The sequence below is a fragment of the Schistocerca gregaria genome, chromosome 3, assembly GCF_023897955.1.
Source record: "Schistocerca gregaria isolate iqSchGreg1 chromosome 3, iqSchGreg1.2, whole genome shotgun sequence".
Lineage (NCBI taxonomy): Eukaryota > Metazoa > Arthropoda > Insecta > Orthoptera > Acrididae > Schistocerca > Schistocerca gregaria.
In genome coordinates this window covers 531997954-532021146 of record NC_064922.1, presented here as the reverse complement: position 1 = coordinate 532021146, position 23193 = coordinate 531997954, and the positions used below count along the sequence as shown (strand labels likewise).

Genomic DNA, 23193 nt, shown 5'->3' with positions numbered 1-23193 from the left:
GAGTCACTTCTGTCAGTACGAATGACGTGACTGAAATGAACTTTGTAGAGCAACCTGTGATCAAAGAAAATCATGACATTTAATCCGACGGATATGATATCCATCATCTTTCCAACGTGCATCTGAACCTTCGGCTGATAAGTTTACAGCCATTTTCGATATGGGTCGCTGAAAGAATTTAAACCACTCGACACAAAAATGTGAAGTAATTCGCGTGCATCATAGATTTCAACCCACAAAAAGTAAAACAAAACAAGCATAGAGTCAATAAACCAACAGTTCTTACAAAACCATATGATTGATTATTTGGGTGACGTGTATTGGAATGCCAGCTAATGGAGGTTCAGATGTTAAATGAGGAGTTTCTACGATTTTTCTAGCTGAAAATCCTCTTCACGGTAACATAAATTGTCTGGTAATTGTATTTCAACAGTATCCTTGACCACTGAACCGCGATAGGCTGAAGCTGTGAGCACTATCTTGACGCCGAGCGGTATTAGCCGAGCGGTCTCAGGCGTAGCAGTCATGGACTGTGCGGCTGGTCCTGGCGGAGGTTCGGGTCCTCCCATCAATAGAGAGCAGGGGCATTTGCGTAGAGTGGTCAGTCACACACGGAACCCAGTGTGAAATAAGTGCCCAAATCAATTTGGGATGTACAACAAATGTATCCTTTAGGACAGTGTGGCGAAATTTGATGTTCGGGCATGGGTGTGTTTGTCCTTAGGATAACTTAGGTTAAGTTGTGTGTAAGCTTAGGGACTGATGACCTTAGCAGTTAAGCCATAAGATTTCACACACATTTCAACATTTTTGAACTATCTTGACTTTCCTGTAATGCATGGGATGGCCAGTGGAAATACGGTGTTCAGCCAGTGGAGATTTGTTCGGCTGTAGAAAACGGATGTATCGCTGGTGTTCGATGTTCCTTCACGTACGATATGTGTTGTTTGTCACATACATATATGGTACATGAAACGCCGTGTAATCGTTGTAAAAGGTGCACAATATGGCGAGCTCCCCTTCTGGGTGTCAGATATGCTCGACAGTGATTCTGATGCTAAGTATGCCTGCCCTCTCGTTCCCATGCAATCCAACATCGAGACACTGTCACATGCTAATGTCCTAAAAATCTGGATATGACAAATCCGACCAAATGGAGACCCATAACGAGGCCCGTTCCAGACTCTATCAAACACTAACTCACTCAATGATATGGACGAGGTCTTATTTTTCCAAACTTTAGGAGAGGCTGTGGCGTCGAGATAAGGTTGGTAGGGATTGAGGGGACTCGAATGGCACGACGATATATTACGGACATGTGTTACTGGGTGCTTATAAATAAAGGACACCTAGTCACGGATGTGCAATGTGGAATGTAATTATTGTATGCCAGCGAAACTTAGTAGATATGCTAATGCCTTAATGACAAAGCTATTTACGCTGGAAACAATTAGTTCAGTTTTGGCCACCAGGTGCAAAACTGGCGCTGTAACTGTTTGTGTGATGGTATGACATTCGCGATGTCATTTGACAAAACCTTAATGTGAGTGAACAGTATGGCTGTCGAGAAGAGAGACTGAGCCCCATTAGTGAAACTGTTGTATGGGAACGGCAGCATTACAGTGGAGCACTGACAGAGTATCCCCGACAGCAAGGTCTGAGGAGAGGCCTGATGACGTTAAATGATTTTAAAGATGTTCATAATGAAATTCGGAAACACGACTGAGCTTGGCGTGGCCTCCGGAAGAGGAAGTAGTCATATTCCATCGGAAGTTATTGACGAGGTTGCTGTTGCTGTATTTGACCATGCAGCACGTGATCTGGGTAGTGATAAGTGTTCGTGCAGTGTTACGAGAGTTGTCCATCTCATGGTCAACAGTACGGAATGTTTGCCGTTTATATTACAATGATACCCGTACAAGATCTAGACGGTGTAACAAGTAGCAACTGAAAACTTATGATTTGCAGCAAGGTTCTGAATTTGCTCTTCATTTCCTGGCAAGGATCGAAGTTGATGACATTTGGCCGGGCAATATTCTCTGTAGTGATGAGGCGCATCTTGCAGTGGGCACGCAGAACCGCTAGAGTCGCCATAAATGAATGTGTAGTATGGATTCCCAAGCATCTTTATTCTTGATCCGTCTTCTATATCTACATCTACATCTATACTCCGCAAGCCACCTGACGGTGTGTGGCGGAGGTTACCCTGAGTACCTCTATCGGTTCTCCCTTCTATTCCAGTCTCGTATTGTTCGTGGAAAGGAGGATTGTCGGTATGCTTCAGTGTGGGCTCTAATCTCTCTGATTTTATCCTCATGGTCTCTTCGCGAGATACACCTAGGAGGGTATGGAGGCTGAATGTATGTTCTCGAAACTTCAACAAAAGCCCGTACCGAGCTACTGAGCGTCTCTCCTGCTGAGTTTTCCACTGGAGTTTATCTATCATCTCCGTAATGCTTTCACGATTACTAAATGATCCTGTAACGAAGCGCGCTGCTCTCCGTTGGATCTTCTCTATCTCTTCTATCAACCCTATCTGGTACGGATCCCACACTGTTGAGGAGTATTCAAGCAGTGGGCGAACAAGCGTACTGTAACCTACTTCCTTTGTTGTCGGATTGCATTTCCTTATGATTCTTCCAATGAATCTCAGTCTGGCATCTGCTTTACCGACGATCAACTTTATATGATCATTCCATTTTAAATCACTCCTAATGCGTACTCCCAGATAATTTATGGAATTAACTGCTTCCAGTTGCTGACCTGCTATTTTGTAACTAAATGATAAGGGATCTATCTTTCTATGTATTCGCAGCACATTACACTTGTCTACATTGAGATTCAATTGCCATTCCCTGCACCATGCGTCAATTCGCTGCAGATCCTCCTGCATTTCAGTAAAATTTTTCATTTCTTTGACGATAATGCACCTACAGTGCCTGTGCGCAAGTTATCGAAACCTTACGATACAGAGCGTGTTTCCCGTTTTAAGACCGCGACTGTGTGGAAACCAGTTCTCACGCAAGATAGTTAATAACGAAACCAACATTATGTCTTTCATCCTTTCTGTCCACGTTCCGTTCCTAATCCATTGCATGTGGGAACACTTCTATACCTCTTTTTGCATTCACAGCGCCAGGTTTGCACTTGGTGGGCAACAGCGGAACAAATTTTTTTTCCAGAGTAAATCGGTACCACAACAGCGCATCGTCGCATCAGCATATCTACAGAGTTTCACTGCCATGAGATAATATTAAAGCCTGCAATGGACCTCCACGAGTAGCTGCACCGTAATTGTAACCACACAGTCCTTGGAGGAGGGAGGTCGAATTCCGTAACAAACAGTTTTCGTCAAGCTGAGAGGTCTTGTCTGTCTGTCTGCAAGACAGGATGTGAGATCTGTTTGCGAAGTTCTACATCTACATTTATACTCCGCAAGTCACCCAACGGTGTGTGGCGGAGGGCACTTTACGTGCTACAGTCATTACCTCCCTTTCCAGTCGCGTATGGTTCGCGGGAAGAACGACTGTATGAAAGTCTCCGTGCGCACTCTAATCTCTCTAATTTTAAATTCGTGATCTCCTCGCGAGGTATAAGTGGGGGGAAGCAACATATTCGATACCTCATCCAGAAACGCACCCTCTCGAAACCTGGCGAGCAAGCTACACCGCGATGCAGAGCGCCTCTCTTGCAGAGACAGCCACTTGAGTTTGCTAAACATCTCCGTAACGCTATCACGGTTACCAAATAACCCTGTGACGTAACGCTCCACTCTTCTTTGGATCTTCTCTATCTCCTCCGTCAACCCGATCTGGTACGGATCCCACACTGATGAGAAATACTCAAGTATAGGTCGAAAGAGTGGTTTGTAAGCCACCTCCTTTGTTGATGGACTACATTTTCTAAGGGCTCTCACAATGATTCTCAACGTGGTACCCGTCTTAACAAACATTAATTTTATATGATCATTCCACTTCAAATCGTTCCGCACGCATACTCCCAGATATTTTACAGAAGTAACTGCTACCAGTTACAAAAAGGATCCTTCTTTCTATGCATCCGCAATACATTACATTTGCGTATGTTAAGGGTCAGTTGCCACTCAGTGCACCAAGTGCCTATCCGCTGCAGATCTTCCTGCATTTCGCTACAATTTTCCAATGCTGCAACTTCTCTGTATACTACAGCATCATCCGGGAAAAGCCGCATGGAACTTCCGACACTATCTGCTAGGTCAAGATCTATCTACTAGGTCAAGTTCTTTCTTTACGCTATGGACGGGGAGGGGCAGCTGCAGCTGCTGTGCCCAGCACTTTGCTCTATGCGCACCGTTTTTAGAGTCCCTAATAATGGTTCAAATGGCTCTGAGCACTATGGGACTTAACATCGATGGTCATCAGTCCCCTAGAACTTAGAACTACTTAAACCTAACTAACCTACGGACATCACACAACACCCAGCCATCACGAGGCAGAGAAAATCCCTGACCCCGCTGGGAATCGAACCCGGGAACCCGGGCGTGGGAAGCGAGAACGCTACCGCACGACCACGAGATGCGGGAAGTCCCTAATAGTAAAAGGATGAAGAGAAGAGCGCTTTGCAATAGAAGTAGTCGTGAGTCTGGTGTGAAGATTTCGTGTGCTGGGAAGTCGATAAATGACGTCGTAAATTCGATTTAATGTATTATTCGCCTTCACATTAAGTTCCTGTCGTTTACGAGATACGGCTGTGGAGTTTCTTGTTAAACGGTAGGTGCCGGAAACTAATTGCTACGGCTATTTCTGCGTCCGTTTATAGCAGTCGCTCGGCCGACTCCCCGCAAATTTTCGTCATTAACTTTTAAGCTGGCGCTGCTGGACTGCTGGACACAAAGGTCGCATCGTGACATTTGACTTCCTCGTGGCCGGTGTGCGTGCTATTTGTACAAGGCAGTTAGACTGACGGACGACCGCAATTTGCACAGTGTATCTCCCGCTCGATACGACCTCGCTCTGAAATTGATTGCGTGGCTGAACGTTAATAAAAGAAATACATTTCATGTATTGGCCCGAGATCATTGAGAGTGAAACCGTTTAGATTGCTTAATGTATTTATTTATTTATTAACACTGTTTGGCTACTGCCATTATCAGATCAATATTTAAAAACTGCAAAACAAGATTCAGTGTCTAAACTTTTAATACTGACACTAAACATTGTTTAGCAAATTGTAAGTTTTGATCTCATGGTGGCAGTAGCCGAAACGGTGTAATGAACAAAGAAATACATTAAGCGATCAACGAGTGAGTAATAACTAGAAAACATCGTATTGAAGGGTGTTGGCAGGTGCAGCGCTAGAAATTCGTCAGTACTTGGATTTTCGATGAGTCCTAAGCCCCACCACTGTCAGGAACCCTGCAGTGAACATGGCATTATTTGCAAAGCGTATTGACGGCCTGGTCAGGGTGTCAGCGCCATAGTGTTTGCGCCCGATAAACAGGGAGGGAGGCAGGAACACATGCGCTTCACGTCCATACGCCAACACCCTGAGCAGCACACCACTGACTGCACTTTGACAATACTCCTCCTACGCTATGACAATATTCATGCACAGTGTACGAATCCACATTTGTCTGCATAAACCATGCTTCATGTAGAACGCTCTTTTTAAAATCCATCTAGTCCCATTTGTACATATGACGACTAATTTATCTGACGCCTTTTAAATTCAACTCACACGTAGAGACGAATTTTTTTCTAAAGCCTGATTTAAATTAATTGTTAGCTGACACGTCACGCATTGGAGCTGGTTTCCTCCAACAGAGCGCTCAACGTCACGCCATAAATTTTCGCCGTTGCCAGACTGCTGCAACATTTGGTCAGTACACGTCGAATTAACTGTCTGGCTTTCTTTCTTGATAGTTTTCAGGGCCGGGGAGAAGCTAAGAATCGGGGGTGTAGGATGTTTATAATATACTGGAAGATGAATAGCAGCTTGTAAGTACTTATAAATATGTTCCAGTTTCAACTCTACGAAAACCTGGGTAATATTGACTTAAGAAATTATCTTGAAAACAAAAAGAAACATTCAACTACACCATTTTTTTCATTTCCCTGAGACCTATGAGTATGGGTGCCCTTGTCATTGGTTGCTAATGCGACAGCTTCCGTAGCCAGTGTGAAGACAGTTCAGGTAACCAATAAAAGCAGGAAATTATAGTTTGCTTTTAATGTTGAAAATTAAATTTCACTGTGTCGAGTTTTCTCGTACAGATTAGCTACAATCACCTTGAACTAAGCAAGCGTGATTAATAGTTCTGCCGAAGATTGTTGACTTCTCGGATACATTGCACTCACTAGGGTATGGTTGAGTTTGGACATAAATTTAAATTGAGGGCTGCAAAATACGTCGTCTGCCGCAGTTAAGTTATGTATCACTTAAATCAGCTGATGACAGAACATCTCGAACTCTGGTCACACCTCACGGCCGCCGCTTCCAACTTTCCTCCGCTTTACACCACCTTCTAAGTAACAACACATTTAAAGTGAGTCACCGTATTTGAGTGTCGCCTACAAACGAGTGATGTCCGACAGCCATTATGGCAACACTTTTGCTGCAAGTGACTGATGTCAATTAACAGTTTTAATAAGACTATAGTCTCATTGTTAGCTTTTACGTAAAGTTCCTTAGGACAAGAAGTTCAAAGTTGGTGTTCCAAAACGCCGTGCATAACAACGAAAAAGGTAGGGTCAAGTGCTTTGGATAGCCCTTGGGCTAGGAGTCATTTGTAAAACCAACAGACGTACCGTCTTACTGTAATTATCCTGCAGTACATGGTCAAAGTTCTAAAATTACAAACTTCCTTTAGCTTTGGCAAAAGGAGAAAATCAGTTGGTTTTTTTCTGCATTAGATGTGGTCTACGGTGCGTCTTAAGGGGCTTATGGTGGTACCATTCAGTTCATGGCCCTCAGAAAATCCGACAAAACCAATTTTCACCATATTTTGCCATCAGCAGCGTATATGTAAATAACTAACCGCAGCACAAAGATCAAATTCTAACGATATATTCTCTAGGCATTTATCTTGAAGCGCCATCTCCACGTTTTCAAAAATTCTTATCCGTTATCGAAAAACATCACAAAAACATGGTTCTTGGAATCAAAAAGCGAATCACAGATTGTAAGACGGCTACGCACAGCAAATGGCTGAAATTTTTGCGCTGTGTTCCTAACATCACAATCTCGAACTGCCTTGAAAATGTTCTTGATATTTTTCGCGTTTTAGAAATAACAGGCTGAAAGTTGCCCTATTTGTTCACGTAAAATACGCACGTAAAATCCTGTGTGAGGTGAAAAGTAGTTTTAAAATGACTTAGTACGGAGAAATATGCTGTAAAATGTCTCCGTTATCATCAGAACATTTCTGGGAACCCCATGTTATAGTGTTGAAGCACATTCAAAACTTTTTTAAGCATAAAATTAGTTTTTACCTCTTTCCATTCCACATAAGTAAATTACCCAAATTTTATTGACCCTTGTAGTTCTTTTCATATGAGTTATATACTCTGTTGTAACAGGGAGAAGAAGGGAACCAGCGGAAAAATGTTCTGCCGGAGCACAGAAAAAGCGAATATGCTCCTGTTTAAAAGGCTCTGATTGGAATGTAGGATACCAGCTTTCTAGCTTCCTCAGCTCCTTTAAAGAATATTCCAAATTTTTTCCTCGTGGTCTTTGAGATGGGCTCTTGAATAACACTGATCATCTCAACGAGCTACATATACATTTCACCATGTGGACACACATACCTAGTCTTCCTAGAACCGAAATCAGCAGTCTCCAGTAAACGAGTCAGCAGCAGACTATAAACTGGATGACCGTAAGAACAATGCAGTGCTTTCCTACTGCGATCACGGAAATTATCTTGGAATGACTGTTATAGAACACTGCCTTACAGGAAATATTTCGTTAAGAGGTTCTTGAAAAATAGACCTCCGAAACAACCTCATCCAAAAATCTCTGCAGTACTAAAAGGTGAGCATCACCTGATAGGCTTCGAACTTCTGCGTTCAGAATAATGATTTCTGCTGCCGAATATTGTGCTCCGGAGTGGTTGAACACCATTCACATAAATAGGATTGACACTCAGCTCAAGACCATCATGAGGAGTGTTTCCTAGAATATAAGCACTACTCTGCTGTACTAGCTTCTAACGCACAGCCACACAGCCCCTCCTCTGTTACGAAGACAGAAAGCCCAATGAAAGAAGTTCCAAAATATTGAATAATCTTCAAATTTTATCTATGAATATATTCCCGGTTTGGCAAGAAACCGACTTAGTTTCATAAATCCACCCCCGCGACTGGCCCAATAGCTTTTTGATAGCAACTTCACCACTGACAGCAAATGGTGTGAAACCTGGACTATGAATGCTCCATCTGTAGTACGAAATCTTGTTGACCCTCTGCAGAGGGCTGATGGCTTTGAACTGCCACTGATTGAGTGGAAGAACACAAATCGCATCCAAACAGGACACGGAGTGTGTGTGTACAACATGCAACAAATGGATTAAAAGCAGTTCGCACCAAGCTGTGACTTCGGAGCACCGAAGCAGACCATCTGACACATTATCGATGAACGTTAATTGAGATCCCACCTGCGTGACTTTTTCATGGTTCAAATGGCTCTAAGCACTATTGAACTTAATATCTTAGATCATCAGTCCCCTAGACTTAGAACTACTTAAACTTAACTAACCTAAAGACATAACACACATCCATGCCCGAGGCAGGATTCGAACCTACGACCTTAGCAGCAGCGCGGTTTCGGACTGAAGCGCCGATCAAACAAATGGTGGAAATATCATTGACACATTATTAAATGACTGTGGTCCAAAAACTGAAAACATTATCTCTGTCAAGGAACGTCCACTGCGGTGGCTGTGACACCTACGTCATGTGGACTCTCCCGCACACTGCTTCGTGAGATAACTGACGCCAAGAGATCCCCTGGAAGACCTGCTTTGCGCTTTAAAGATTCCTTCAAGCTTGACATGAACGGATTTAATATTGACTGCGACAAATGAGAGAAGCTCACCGGAAAGCGCAGCAGGTGAAGGAAACTCATCATTCATCAAAAATGGCAGCAAGTTCCACGACGGCGTCTGACTCAACAACTTGGCAGCGAAACTAGAAATTAGACAAACCCCTCTGACGAACCACTTTAAATCTCAGAAGCACCCCGCTCAACATCGTGTCTTAAATAAAATATCGTGTGACTAGGGCCTCCCGTCGGTTCTTTCGATTTGACGCCACTTCGGCGACTTGCACGTCGATGGGGATGAAATCATGACGATTAGGATAACACAACGTCCAGTCCCTGAGCGGAGAAAAATCTCCGACCCAGCCGGGAATCGAACTCGGCGCCTTAAGATTGACATTCTCTCGCGCTGACCACTCAGCTACCGGGGGGCGGACATCGTGTCTTAGCTGCTGTGTAAAATCGACTTTCCCAACTTGAATACTTTGCTTGTGCGTTTTGACACATTTTCCTCAAGCAGTCTCGTTTCCTTTTCCTCATCATCAATAAATTTTATGATGTTCACAGAAAATCGTCGCGGCTTTCCACAAAGATTTCTCCGTGATTGTTTTCATTGCGTGCACTGCGAGATAACAATGTGCACTACTCTGAACTGGAATGTGGCTCTGCTCAGTAACGTGAAGGAGTTAGTTTTCGCAAAGGCCGAACCACGCTTCGGTTTGTCAGGTAATAACCACCACTGGATCGTTGCAGTATGCATACATAGGTCACAAGGAAGGTAGCTGGCGCTTGCAGAAAAACATTTAATGGGATTTTAATTAAGTTGGAATCCAATGGATGCCTATGTTCGCAGCGACCATAGAGTATTTAATTTCAAAGAAGGACAGCAGTCAGTCGCAAAAATCCGTAATTTACTGCAGCAGATCTAGATTTCAACTATAACATAGTCATCATCCCTGCATTACCAAAGAGTGATAAAGGTCCCAATGTGTCTGAGCATAAACATAAGACAAAATGACACTAGCCTTTACCTAGCACGTAAAGATGAGCATACACACATGACAAAATGATGCTCGTCCTTACATAGCATAGCGCCATTTTGTCATATGTTTATGCTCAGACACGTTGGAACTTATGTCACTCTTTGGTAATGCATCGACGATGACTACGCTGTAGTCGAAATCTACATTTACTGCCATATACTACCAATTTTTGCGACCTTCTTTAAGTTTTTATAACAGGTACTCCGTGCTTACAAAGCGAGGAAAGCTTCTGAGTTAAACGATTTTGGAAAACAGCAAATCAGCTTCTTGACACTGTCGCAACCATAAAGACTCAGGAACGCAAAATTGCGAACCAATGAATATGCAGATTAGCTATTTGCTGAAGCAAACACGCTTTTCATAAGGCATCCACTCCAAACCCCTTACTAAGAATGAATAATGCGATTATTGCCTCTTCCTGTAAATAAATGGAACCCTCCCATTAATGAAGTTTTGATCTCAAGTAGACTAATAAGCAGTTTCGTTAAAATTTTACCCACTCAAAAAATAAGACGCGCGGCAACTAGTTCGGCTCTGGATGAAGTGCTTCTTAATTAAATATCAATCAAATCGCCAACATGATGGGCTTCCGTTCTAAGAAGTGCTTCTCAAGAACTTCTGAGAAATCGGGACTCAAAGGCTTACGGGCCCGTCAGGCAACAGTCTAAGGCAGCAGACTAGAAGGCGGCCCGTACTGTATTCGAGTTACGTAATTTTATTTCCACTTTTTCTAACCTTACATCAAACACATGTAACATTTCAACGAGTCATGTCTTTTCGGTGCGGGACAATAATAATGATTATCACTGTGGAGCATTCGTGGCGAGATGAATCGAGGTGTAATAGCGAATCATGATGAATCGATTCATTCATGGGAAAATGGGACAGATATCATACCGGAATGTACATGCTTTGAATAAAACAAAAGTGATTTCTGACCTTCCACAAGGTACTGTTACAGGCCCTCTGCTGTTTCTTATCTATATAAACGGTTTAGGAGACAATCTGTGCAGCCATCTTGGGTTGCTTGCAGATAATTGTGTCGCTTACCAACTAGTAAACACATCATAAGATCAAAATATATTGCAAAACGATTTAGAAAAGATTTGGCAGGAAAAGCGTGAAGTCATCCACATGAGTGGTCAAAGGAATCCGTTAAACTTGGGTTACATGGAAAATCAGTCTAATCTAAAGGCCGTAAATTCAACTAAATACCTAGGAATTTCAATTACGAACAATTCAAACTGGAAAGAACACAGATAAAATGTTGTGGGGAAGTCAAACAAAAGACTGCCTTTTATTGGCAGAATACTTAGAAAATGTGACAGGTCTACTAAGCAGACTGCCTACGTTACGCTTGTCCGTCCTCTTTTGGAGTACTGCTGCGCGGTCTGGGGTCCTTACCAGATGGGATGAACGGAGTACATCGAGGAGGATAGCACGTTTTATATTATCGCGAAATACGGAAGAGAGTGTTACGGACATGATACAGTATTTTAGCTGAACATCATTAAAACAAAAGCGTTTTTCGTTGCGAAGGAACCTTCTCACGAAAGCTGAATCACCAACTTTATCCTCTGAATGCGAAAATATTTTGTTGACACCAGTATACATCGGGAGGAATGAACATCATAATAAAATAAGGGAAATCAAAGCTCGCACGGAAAGATATACAGCAGGAGTTCGTTTATTCCGCGCATTCGAGAAACCCTCTACCAGGCACTTAAATGTGATTTTCAGAGTATCCATGAAGATTCAAATGTAGTATGTACACTCTGTTTGCTACACAGAATATGTTATGAAGTCCTGTGACCACAATGGGTGGTGTAAGGCAAGGAAATTCACTACTAGCCTTATGTTAGCATAGTCTTGCTAAGGGTTTTAAGAGATGCAGGAACCTATACAAGGTGTAGTATCCTGTATAAATCATATTAGTTGCTGGCACATACATATGATATTAACAAAACTGCAAGACTGCCAAGAACAATAAAGGTAGCCTTCACAATCCTTAAAAGAGCAGTTATATAGATGAATACACAAATAAAAAGAAAACTTTTACGAATGTAACTAAGAAATGTTATTCCAATGAATTCCTATTCGTAGAAATTGATTCATTGACATTTTGCGTAGTTCCACTAACTAGAAAGATGTCAGCTCGAAATCCAAGATTGTGCGCTAACAGGGGGTACCACGGCCTCAGTAAACCTTATAAATGTCAGTTGCTGTTCAGGATAATTAGAATTATGATGTACAAAGTTTCGGTGAGACCGCAGCTAACATACTGTCCTGTATCCTGGACACTAACGAAATTCGATAACAAGCAATAACTAGGCATATTTGAAAGACATATCTGGAGAGAAATTGCGGACCAATTGAAGAAAATTATATCTGAGGAGGACATTCAACTATGAATTATACAGGGTGTCTCAGGGGAATGGCCAATATTCAGGGATGTGACAGAAAAAAGGCTAGTGGCCATGACCTAAAACGCATACATTAAGAGCTATGAGCATTTGTTCATTAGAAGAGATGTGCTTCACATTAGCGAAGATGAACAAGTACTCATACCGCTTAAGGTCTGCATTTTAGAGCACATTTTTACTAGACAATTTTGTCTTGTTTTGGTCCATACTATCCGTTATTAAAATACGGAGACCAAAAAACTTACAGGGAAAAGAGATTTGTTTCACAGTATCGAAGATAAAAAAGTTCTCTTAGCTCTTCGGGTATGCGTGTTGGAACCCATGTTTACTCGACTTTTATGCTTCTGATGATCGATCCTGTCGTATCCCTGAATATTGACCATTCCTCCTCGGATACCTTGTACAATTAATAAAGTGCATGAAGGAACCAGGTCGTTTGAAATACAAAGACTAAAATGAGACGATGCTTTAGACAGGACAGAGGGAACATTATAATTCAAAAGTCGATGATATCGGCACTAAACAGGAAAGAATGGAATAGTATGACAAAGAACATCTAAGTTAGCGAGCCATGTTGTGTCACCGATAATGATCATGGATGACTAAATGTTCATTTCGTTACGATTCCTGAGTAAACCTGGCCACGAATGTACCACATTATTATTATTATTATTATTATTATTATTATTATTATTATTACTGATGCTTTCCGAAGAAACTTGAGTCACTTTATTCTACATGATTAGAGAACACAGAAAATAGTGTAACTCGAATGTAGCCCATCTGTATCCTGTATCTGCATCTACATACATACTTCGCAAGGCACCGCTTGGTGCATGGCGGAAGTTACCTTGTACCGCTACCAGTCATTTCATTTCCTGTTCCATTCGCAAATAAAGAGAGGGGAAAACACTGTCTATATGGCTGCCCGTAATTCATCTACTCTTAACTTCTTGGTTCTCACGCGAAATGGGCATCGGTGGCGGTAGAATCGTTCCAACAGTCACACTCAAATTTTCTCAATATTTCCTCGCGAAGAGAGAGTCGTCTTGCCTCCAGAGATTCCCTTTTGAGTCCAAGAAGCATCGCCATAATAGTTCTGTGCTTATCGAATCTATCTAGCATCACGCCTCTGAACTGCTTCGACGTCTTCCTTTAATCCGACCCGGTGAGGATTCCACACGCTCGAGCAGTACTCAAGAATGGGTCGCAGTAGTATTCTGTAGGCGGTTTCCTTTATAGATGCGCTACACTTCAGTAAAACACTCCCAATAAACTGAAGTCGACCATTCAACTTGCCTACTACCGTTCTTAAGTGCTCCTTCCATTTCAAACAGCTTTGTAACGTCACGTCTGCACATTTAATCGACCTGACTGCGTCAAGCGGCGCACTATTGGTGCTGTATTCGTATGATACAGGACTTTTTTTGCGTACTCATCTGTATTAACTTACAATTTCCTACATTTATACCAAACTGCCATTCTTTAGACAAACTAGAAATTCTGTCTGTCATACTGTATCGTCCTACATCCACTTAACAACGACACTTTCCGTTCACCACAGAATCGTCAGAAATCAGCAACAAATTTCTGCTGCTCTGTCTTTCGAGGATTTACGTATACACAGAATAAGAGTGATCCTATCACACTTCCCCGGAATTCTCCTGATGATATCCTTATCTTTGATGAACATTCTCTGTGAGGGCAATGCACTGGGTTCTATTGCTTAAAACAATCTTCGAGCCACTCAGAGAACTGGAACATAATCTGTATGTTCGGGCCTTTGTTAATAGTCTACTGTGCGGCACCGTGTCAAGCGCTTTCCGTAAATCTAGAAGTATTGATGCTGCCTGCTAGTCTCCGTCGTGGTTTTCAGGATATGCATCATGTGACAAAGGGAGAAGCTGATTTTCGCACGAGCGATGCTTTCTACACCCCTGCTGCATTCTCGGAAAATCTTGAGAAATGGGTCGTATTAGAGCTGCCTTTGTTACAGCTAACAAGGGAAATGCGTGACCTCTAACGCTCAGAAGCGCACAAAAATGTGCTTAGAATATAAATTGCGCATCACAAAAGTAGTGGTACGAGCCTTTCAAATGTAAAACTGCGGCTATTCGAAGCTCACCTATTGATGGGCTAAGAGAGGAACGTGGTAACTAGAAGAAACAAAATTTCAGAATAATAGGAACAAAAAGACACGTGTTGCAAAGTCATAACTGAATGCCCACAGTGTCTGAGCAACGAACGTTTTCTGCACAGCTATTCACTCAAAGGTCGGGTTTGGTATTTCAATGAAGGACTCCAAGCAAATGGAAAGAACAATATACACATCTGACTAAACCATTTTTTCACGTTCAATATCACTTCTGCATTCAAGCAGTCCAGTATCAAACACCACACTAATTACATTTTGAAACGATGATATTGGTACGTCAGTGTCATAACCTGCATGTTGCCAATCATATTGTAACACGGGGTTGTACTTCGGTGCAGGAAGTGGAATGTGTAGCACAGAATGAATTCTGATGATGAAGTTACGATTGTGTAACTTTGTTTAGGGTAGTTCAGTTTATCGTCATAAAAAGTTAACGATCCTTCTCGTGTAAATCTTATACCCCCTTAAGACCTAGACCTCAAGAAGTAGCCAATATTTTGTTGTTTGCAGAGTGTTTTCAAAAATATTGTATCGATATTTTGTTGCTTCATCTTACCAGAGTTCCTCTCGTTAGACTCTGTATAGGTGATCATTCAAATGTCTCTCGTGGCGGCAGACTAGAAGTCTGCCCATACTGCGTTCGATTTACTTACTTTTTCAAACCCTATGCCAAACACATGTATCCCTGCAACGAATCATAATTCTTCGGAAAGGAACAATAATAACGATTATCACTATGGAGCATTCGTGGCGAGGTGTAATCGGAGTATAATAGCGAATTGTGATGAAATGAACGTTTATTTATCGATTCATTCATGGTCATATAGCAAAATGATCATTCCGGAATATGCATCCTTTGAATAATGTACACTGTATTTGCGACTCAGAATATGTTGTAAAGTCCTGTTCAAAAATGTTCAAATGTGTGTGTAATCTTATGGGACTTTACTACTAAGGTCATCAGCCCCTAAGCTTACACACTACTTAACCTAAATTATCCTAAGGACAAACACACACACCCATGACCGGGAGAGAACTCAAACCTCCGTCGGGGCCAGCCACACAGTCCATGACTGCAGCGCCTTAGACCGATCGGCTAATCCTGGACGGCTGTAAAATCCTGTGACCACAATAACTGGTCTATCTGGCCTTCTGTTTAACATAGACTTGCTAAAGGTTTCAAGAGATGGAGGCATCAATATAAAGTGTACTATCCTGTAAAAACCAGATTACTGGCACACGCACATGATTGTAATATAATTGTAGGACTGCCGAGAGCAATAAAAGAAGCCTTCACAACTCTTAAAAGAGCAGTTATATAGACGAATACACAAATAAAAGGGAAACTTATGTAGCTGTAACTTAGAAACATTATTCCAATGAGCCTCTATTCGTAGAAATCAGTTAATTTAAGTGTGAAGAGGCGCAGTTTTGTATGCGAATGGCTGGAACCGCTGTTTTTTTGGATGAGCTAGTTAAACATGAAGCACATTTTCATGCGGTCTTGGGCGTTCGAACTGACGCACTTCTCTTGTAAGTATGTTCTAGTGAAAGGTATGTTCTAAGGTTTGATCAGGGTAGCGCCAGAAAATAGATGGTAGTTGCAACCGCAAGGTGGTTGTGTATGCTTTGTATTATATCTTACATTGTATGTTTTTTTACGAATTTCATGGGGAAATCTGTGCTAACTGCACAGATCCCCCCACAAAATTCTGGTCAAGGGGACCAGGGGATATGAAAGGTATGTGCTAAGGTTTGATCAGGGTAGCTCCAGAAAATAGTCGATAGCTGCCAACCGCAAGGTGGAACGAGTATAATATCTTTGAGTAGGAGGATCTTTGATGGTTAAGAGAGCTGGGCGAGTGCAGTAAAAAAACGGAGGAGTCCTAGCTAGGTGCCCGGAGGAAGCAGACGTGTGGTGATAGCTGTAAGGTAGATCGCGTTCGCTGCCCCAGACCAAACCTTAGCACGTAAATGAGAGAAGATATATAATGATTTCAAATTGGTTTTGTTAGATAATATTCAGAGTTAGGATTTGTATGTCCAAGGTTTGATACAGTAAGCGTTTCGTAAAAAATTTGTAAGAGTGATGCGTGCTACGGTAGGTTTTGTGTATTACTTAAAATTTTAACAATATATATATTGAAATCAACATTGTGTTTCTAACAGCATGAATCATAATCCAAATCCTTTACTTAAATTGAATATGAAAATGAGTAGTAGAGTAAAGTTACCCACCAATGAAAGAACCAAGTAAACATCAGGGCCTAAAGTTAATTTTCCAGTACCATTTTAATGCCATTGCACTAACGGCATTATTCTCTTTAAATTTTATTGCTGAGTCAAATACATGTTACATTTCTGGCAAAATGGAGGAGTGCAAGAAAGAAGTTCACATACGCAGTCAGATGCAGGTTTGCCGAATAATTAATTTAGAACAATCTTATCAATGGTACTTTAACTAGAAACGAGCGAAATTTGAGCATAGTCAGTGACCGTATGTACGTGCGAGGCTACTTACGAGGGAAGTTCTCACGGACGCAGGCCGGCTGCGGGGAGACGCCGCCGTTGGGGTAGAAGTCGAGGTGGCCCAGCGGCTCCGCGAAGGCGGCGATGCCGCCCGCCGTGTGCAGCACCACCACCAGCTCGGCGTCGCCCGAGTCCAGCCGCTGCTGCAGGGGCCGGGAGTCGAACAGCGGCTTGGCCGGGTCCAGCGCTGCAACAGGGGGCGCGACTCACAACACTGCACGCCTCGGGCACGCCGGCCCGCATGGGGCGCGGCGGCGCGGCGCGGCCAGATGCAAACACTGGTGGCGGCAGCGGCGCTCCCTGCTCCCGTGCGGGCCACGTCTTGGCACCCACACACCACACTCGTGCATGCCGTAGACGTCCTTTGCTCTCGGACAAAGCAGGACAGTGAAACGTTTACTGTCAACAGCACCAGCAGCACTAGTTACACACGCGCGGTGGAGAAAAAAATGTAGGGTCGCCAAAGACTGAGGTCCCGTGATAAAGTTGGTACCTCATGACTGAACCACAACTGAGGGAGGTCACTGCCTGACGCAGAAACGAACGACAGACGTCGGCGTATTCTGCCCTCAACAAAATACACACTCTGCGTGCAGGAAACTACCCGAAGAAGGTGATGAGCATAGGAGATCATACGGATGAGTGGCCGGAAATGCATTCCAAAGGAGGCGAAGATGCAGATAAAGAGCTTTGACAGTGTAGTTTTCAATGACTGAAGCGCAGTAGAGCTCACACCAGGCAAAACGGCTGTTCTGTCCGTACCAGTGTTTTGGCGGTACTGCGGCAGAGGAACGTCAGCACATCTACATCTACATCGATACTCTGCAGATCACATGTAAGTGTCTGGCAGAGGGTTTATCGAACCACCTACACAATTCTCTATTATTCTAATCTCGTATAGCGCGCAGAAGGAACAAACACCTATATCTTTCAGTAAGAGCTCTGATTTCCCTCATTTTAACGTAGAGATCGTTTCTCTCTGTGTAGGTTGGTGACCACAAAATACTTTCGCATTGGGAGGAGAAAGTTGGTGATTGGAATTTCGTGAGAAGATTCCGCCGCAACAAAAACGCCAAACCCTGTATCATTTCAGTGACACTCTCTCCCCTATTTCGTGATAATACAAAACGTGCTGCCCTACTTCGAACTTTTTCGGTGTACTCCGTCAAACCCATGTGGTAAGGATCCCGGTCCGCGCAGCAGTATTCTAAAAGAGGTCGAGCAAGCGTAGTGTAGGCAGTCTCCTTAGTAGATGTGTTACATTTTCTGTCCCGTCAATAAAACGCAGTCTTTGGTAGCCTCCCTCACAACACTATCTATATGTTCCTTCCAATTTAAGTTGTTCGTAATTGTAATTTATAGGTACTCACACTTTTTGTTATTTAGGGTCTACTGCAAATTTTCGCACCATAGAGATACCTTTTGCAAATAGTTTTAAAATTTGTTTTGATCTTTTGATGACTTTAGTACTCGATAAACGACAGAGTCATCTGCAGACAATCTAAGACGGCTGCTCAGATTGTCAAATCATTCATACAGATAAGAAACAGCAAAGGGCCTCTAACACTACCTTGAGGAACGCCAGAAATCTCTTCCGTTTTACTTGATGACGTTCCGTCACTTACTACGAACTCTGACCTTTCTGACAGGAAATCACGAATCCAGACACATAACTGAGACGATATTGCATAATCACGCAATTTTCGCTACAGACCACTTGTGTGGTACAGCGTCAAAAGCCTTCCGGAAATCCAGAAATACGGAATAAATCCGAAATCTCTCGTCAATAGCACCCTTGATGCCAGTAAAGAGCTAGTTGTGTTTCACCAGAACGATGTTTCCATGTTGACTGTGTGTCAATGCACCGTTTTCTTCGAGATAATTCATAATGTTCGAACATAATATATGTTCCCAAATCCTGCTGCATATCGACGTTAATGATATGGGCCTGTAATTTAGTGCAACATTGTTGTGACCTGTGCAACTCTCCAGCCTTTGGTTACGGATCTTTCGTCGAGCGGACGGAGCTATTGCATAGGCATACTCAGCACCGGTTCATCCACAATGTGTGGTTGTGACAGATGTCAAGATGTCTCCGCACGGAAATGTGGAAGCGAACTGCAACTTCATAATTTAGTAGCCGCCTTCCCTTGACGTAAGCAAAGACCCGTCTTACACCAGGGAAGGCAGGGTCACCTGCGGTAAGTTCATATTATGCCTGGCTTGTGAGGTGTTGTGGAGGGATGACTGGTCGCACAAGGCGGTCGCTAATAATCACTACGCAGACATTACCACCGTACCGCTAAAGCACTAGCACAGGCAGAACATTCCCACTTGTCTTGTGTGTTTGCGTGTGTGCTTTCAATCACTGAAACCAACATCGTGTCTCCACCTTCAAGTGAGCGCACCTACATTGGAATGCATTTCCCATCGTATATCCATATGACAGTCTTATTTTCTCAGTGATAGTAGTCTGCAGTTTTTTCCCATTAGCAAAATCAGCCTACATAGTTCAGTGTTACGTTTGAAACAGTGTTTCAGGAAAATGTAAATTTCGCATCGATGGATCAGCCGTCTTGACAACATATTACAATCGTCTTCAGAAAGTTTTAAACTCTATAGTAGACACATGGAAGAAAAAGCTCGTCACCCTCAGGATGCATCGTGATAATACCGCGTAGCACGCCCGTCTAACCCTACCAATGGAATCTGTTCGGCGACGTAGGCATTACAAATGGTCCTTTCCGTATGCCACATCCAGCTTTTGACGTCGCTGTTGCTGCATGTCGACAGATACGAAAGCAAATAAAATCCCTGTGGGGTGCGACAAGTTGCGGTTAAGGGGAGGTTTACTATCTTTAGCCGGAAAAAATATGTTTTTGAGAATTTTTTTCTCGAGATGTGTTACAGATAACAGTGTCAAATTTCGTGGAAATGTTTATTGAAATTTTCTGTACAAACTGGAATTTTTTTCGACAGGAAACGTCCAAGAGCAAAGGCGCAAGTGCCGTCGCAACGAAACAAAATTTCGATGTAGAGCTCCACGCTCGGTATGTCACACGTCAGCCGGCTCGTCTGAAATTAAAACTGAATTGACGTTAGTGAAATATAAAATATTCTTTATGAGTTGTACCTGGTTTAAGTTATTTGGACCATAGGAAACAAAATGGCAGCCCTTTGAAACAAATAGGTGTTTTTTCATCGATGTTTTGACTTCGTCGTTCAAGTAAAAGTATTTATAGTTGATGGATCGGAATAAAAGTGGTACAAGTCCTAGAAAATTTAGTTACCTTAGTCGGAAACAAAGAATCATGCCAATCGGTTCAGTAGCTTTGAAGTTACCAAAGCGCACGACAAAAAAAGTTATTTCGTGAAAAACGCGTTTGAAGTTTTTGCTATATATAAATGCAATATTATGCAACTTAGGTTCAATCTGCTATTCCGGGTCCATAAACTAGTCCTTCCTCTTCCTCATAGAGGACGTTCTGCTAGATCTGGGCCATCCTGCACTCCTCCAGAGCCGCTCGTACGGCCGGTGACAAGCGGTTTTCGGCCGCTTGAATACCGTGGTCGTCCGAATGCTTGCCGAACTGCGTCGAATACACGTCCATCGTTGTCATGGTCTTCATAATTGCTGAATACCCTTCGCTGAAGCTGCTCACTGCCAGGAAAGTCGCAGTCTCCACAGTCCTCGCACCATAATGCAAATGCCAGGGGGCTAACTTCCAAACAAACGCGTTCAAACTTTCATCTGATTTTGTGTGTGCCCTCCCAAGCACCGGTTCCTCCGAAAGGGCCTCGTAGTTCGAATGAATCAATTTTTGAACTTCTTTGGATAGTGGCTGGTCGTGTTAATATTTGTCCAGATGTCCGGTAGCCCCTTCAATGCGCCACTTGCACCAACGAGTTTCCCCAGCCCGATAATATTGGTGTTGTGGGTGGTCGTCCACTTGTGGAGATACGTTGCCCAAATTGCCTTCGTCTGTTTCAACGAATTGGAATGCCGTCGGATTGCCAAGCCGTAGTACGTCGAAAACTCCTTGATCACTTTATCAGTTTTACTAATGGGCAAACACATAGAATAATTTTTCGCGGCTACAAAGTCGAAATTCGTGAAAAAAACTGGCGCGTGAAGAAGGCCGATTTCAGACATGTACTTTTTTTTTTTTTTTTGGTGAACAGCAAATAACAAACATTTCCGTACCGTATTCGAAAAAATCGTTTCAGGCGTGGATTCTAAACACTTGTATGGATCCAAAAATGCAATTTTACAAAAAATCGGTTTTTTGAACCAAAAGATAGTAAACCTCCCCTTAAGCACTTCTGTTTTCAGCAGTAAATTTTACAGCTGCTACGTTTCAATCGAGCGGCGGCTCACCACTTGCTAAAGTGTAGTGGTCGGCTGCTAACAGTCGGCCGTAGGAAACATTCCAATGGTAGGCGAATGGTCTACTGACTGCTAGGATAGCGTGCCGAGCGAAGTGTAATAAACTTCCAAGGCACACTAATGTCACCACCCTCGGAAACTCTGGATAAACAACTTTTGCAGCGCGGGCCGCTGCGAGACGTGAGGTAAACACTCAATGAAATTCTGGAAGGTACCGACTCTAGCGCAGTGGCCAGATGCGCTGGGTTTCTCGACTGAATATCCACGGCACGAACAGCCCAATCAAAGCAGTCCCACATATTCTCGATTGGCTTAAAATACGGGATGTCTGGTGCCCATGAGAGTACGGTAAACTCATCCTTGTGCTCTTCGAACCACGCACGTACACTGCGAACCGTGAGAAGTGTTTCATTGTCCTTCTGGTAGATGCGATCGCGCCGAGAAAGTAAAAACTACGTGCAGGGGAGGACATGGCTCCTAAATATAGATAAATACTTGCGTTGATCCAGTATGCCCCCCCGAGAATGACCAGATCATCCAGGGAGTGCCATGAAAACATTCCCGAGACGTTAACGCTCCCTCTTTGTTTGCTTTCAGACGTTTCACACTGTGTACGTAAACGGCCGTCTGTCCGATGGAGCATGAAATGTGACCCATCTGAAGAGGCCGTATGTCGCCACTCAGTGCACGTCCCGATACGGTAATGGCGTGCAAATTCCTGCTTCTGTAGCCTACGAACAGCACTTAGCATCGCTGCATGAACCAGTGGTCTGCTGAAGAGACCGAAAGGTAATAAATTTTGCATAACAGTAATTGAGGAGACAATGTTGGCAGCCCCGCAGTTCATCTGGGCGGTCAGTTGTCCAACAGTTGCACTTCGGTTCGCTCGTACACATCTCCGTAGGCATCGTACATCCCTGTCATCTATAGCCTGTTGTGTACCAAAGTTTCCTCGGTGCCTTTTGGATAGCGCCACTTTGCCATGCTCCTTGTACTTTCACCACGACGGCACGCGAACAGTTCACAGACTTTGTCGTTACGGAAATGCTTCCACACATGACCCTAAAGTCAGTGGTCATGTTCTTTTGGATATAAGATAAAGCGCTCCGTTTCTGTTTTATGGCAAGGACTGCACTGTTTTTTCACGTACCCGCTTTATACCCTCTACTGCCAGTGCTGCCACCTGCCATCTGTGAGAGGTTATTGCACGTTGACTTAGCACATAGGTGGTAGTCACATTAAAATGACGTGTAAAATACACTGAATTAAAATGTGAAGGTCTGCAGTCATTCGTGAATGGAACAGAAAGGAGGGTGGGAGGACAACAGCTGTACCTGAAGTATCCCCAGAGTTCACCGTAAGGCAGTTTGAAGGGTATGGATGTAGTTGTTTTTTTCTATCGTAATTACTCATTACTAACCTACTGCTAGGGCAATAAGGCCTAACGTGTGCATTGCTACTGAAAGCATGCAAACATTTCGAGGCTCGTTTCAAAGACAGAATATATAAATAACGCAACGGAGTTTCCGCTTTCTCTGTAACTATTAGGTTTCTCCAAAACAGCGCCGCATTTTTCTTTCACTGTGAGTGGGAAGGTCACCGCAAAGCAAACGGCGGCACTCGCGTCCTACCGACGGCGGA

The 23193-nt window shown here is 43.2% G+C and overlaps 2 protein-coding genes across 2 annotated transcripts in view; one reads left to right on the top strand and one right to left on the bottom strand.

The window, feature by feature from the left end:
• Positions 1-23193, top strand: part of LOC126353920 (GTP-binding protein Di-Ras1) — a 1474116-nt gene that overhangs the window by 483250 nt on the left and 967673 nt on the right. The gene's annotated exons all lie outside the window — the stretch shown is intronic.
• Positions 1-23193, bottom strand: part of LOC126353919 (pancreatic triacylglycerol lipase-like) — a 400593-nt gene that overhangs the window by 25315 nt on the left and 352085 nt on the right. The window contains exon 5 of the mRNA XM_050003160.1: positions 17158-17352. Within this exon, the coding sequence (XP_049859117.1) occupies positions 17158-17352 (195 nt within the window). The remainder of the gene's footprint in view (positions 1-17157; positions 17353-23193) is intronic.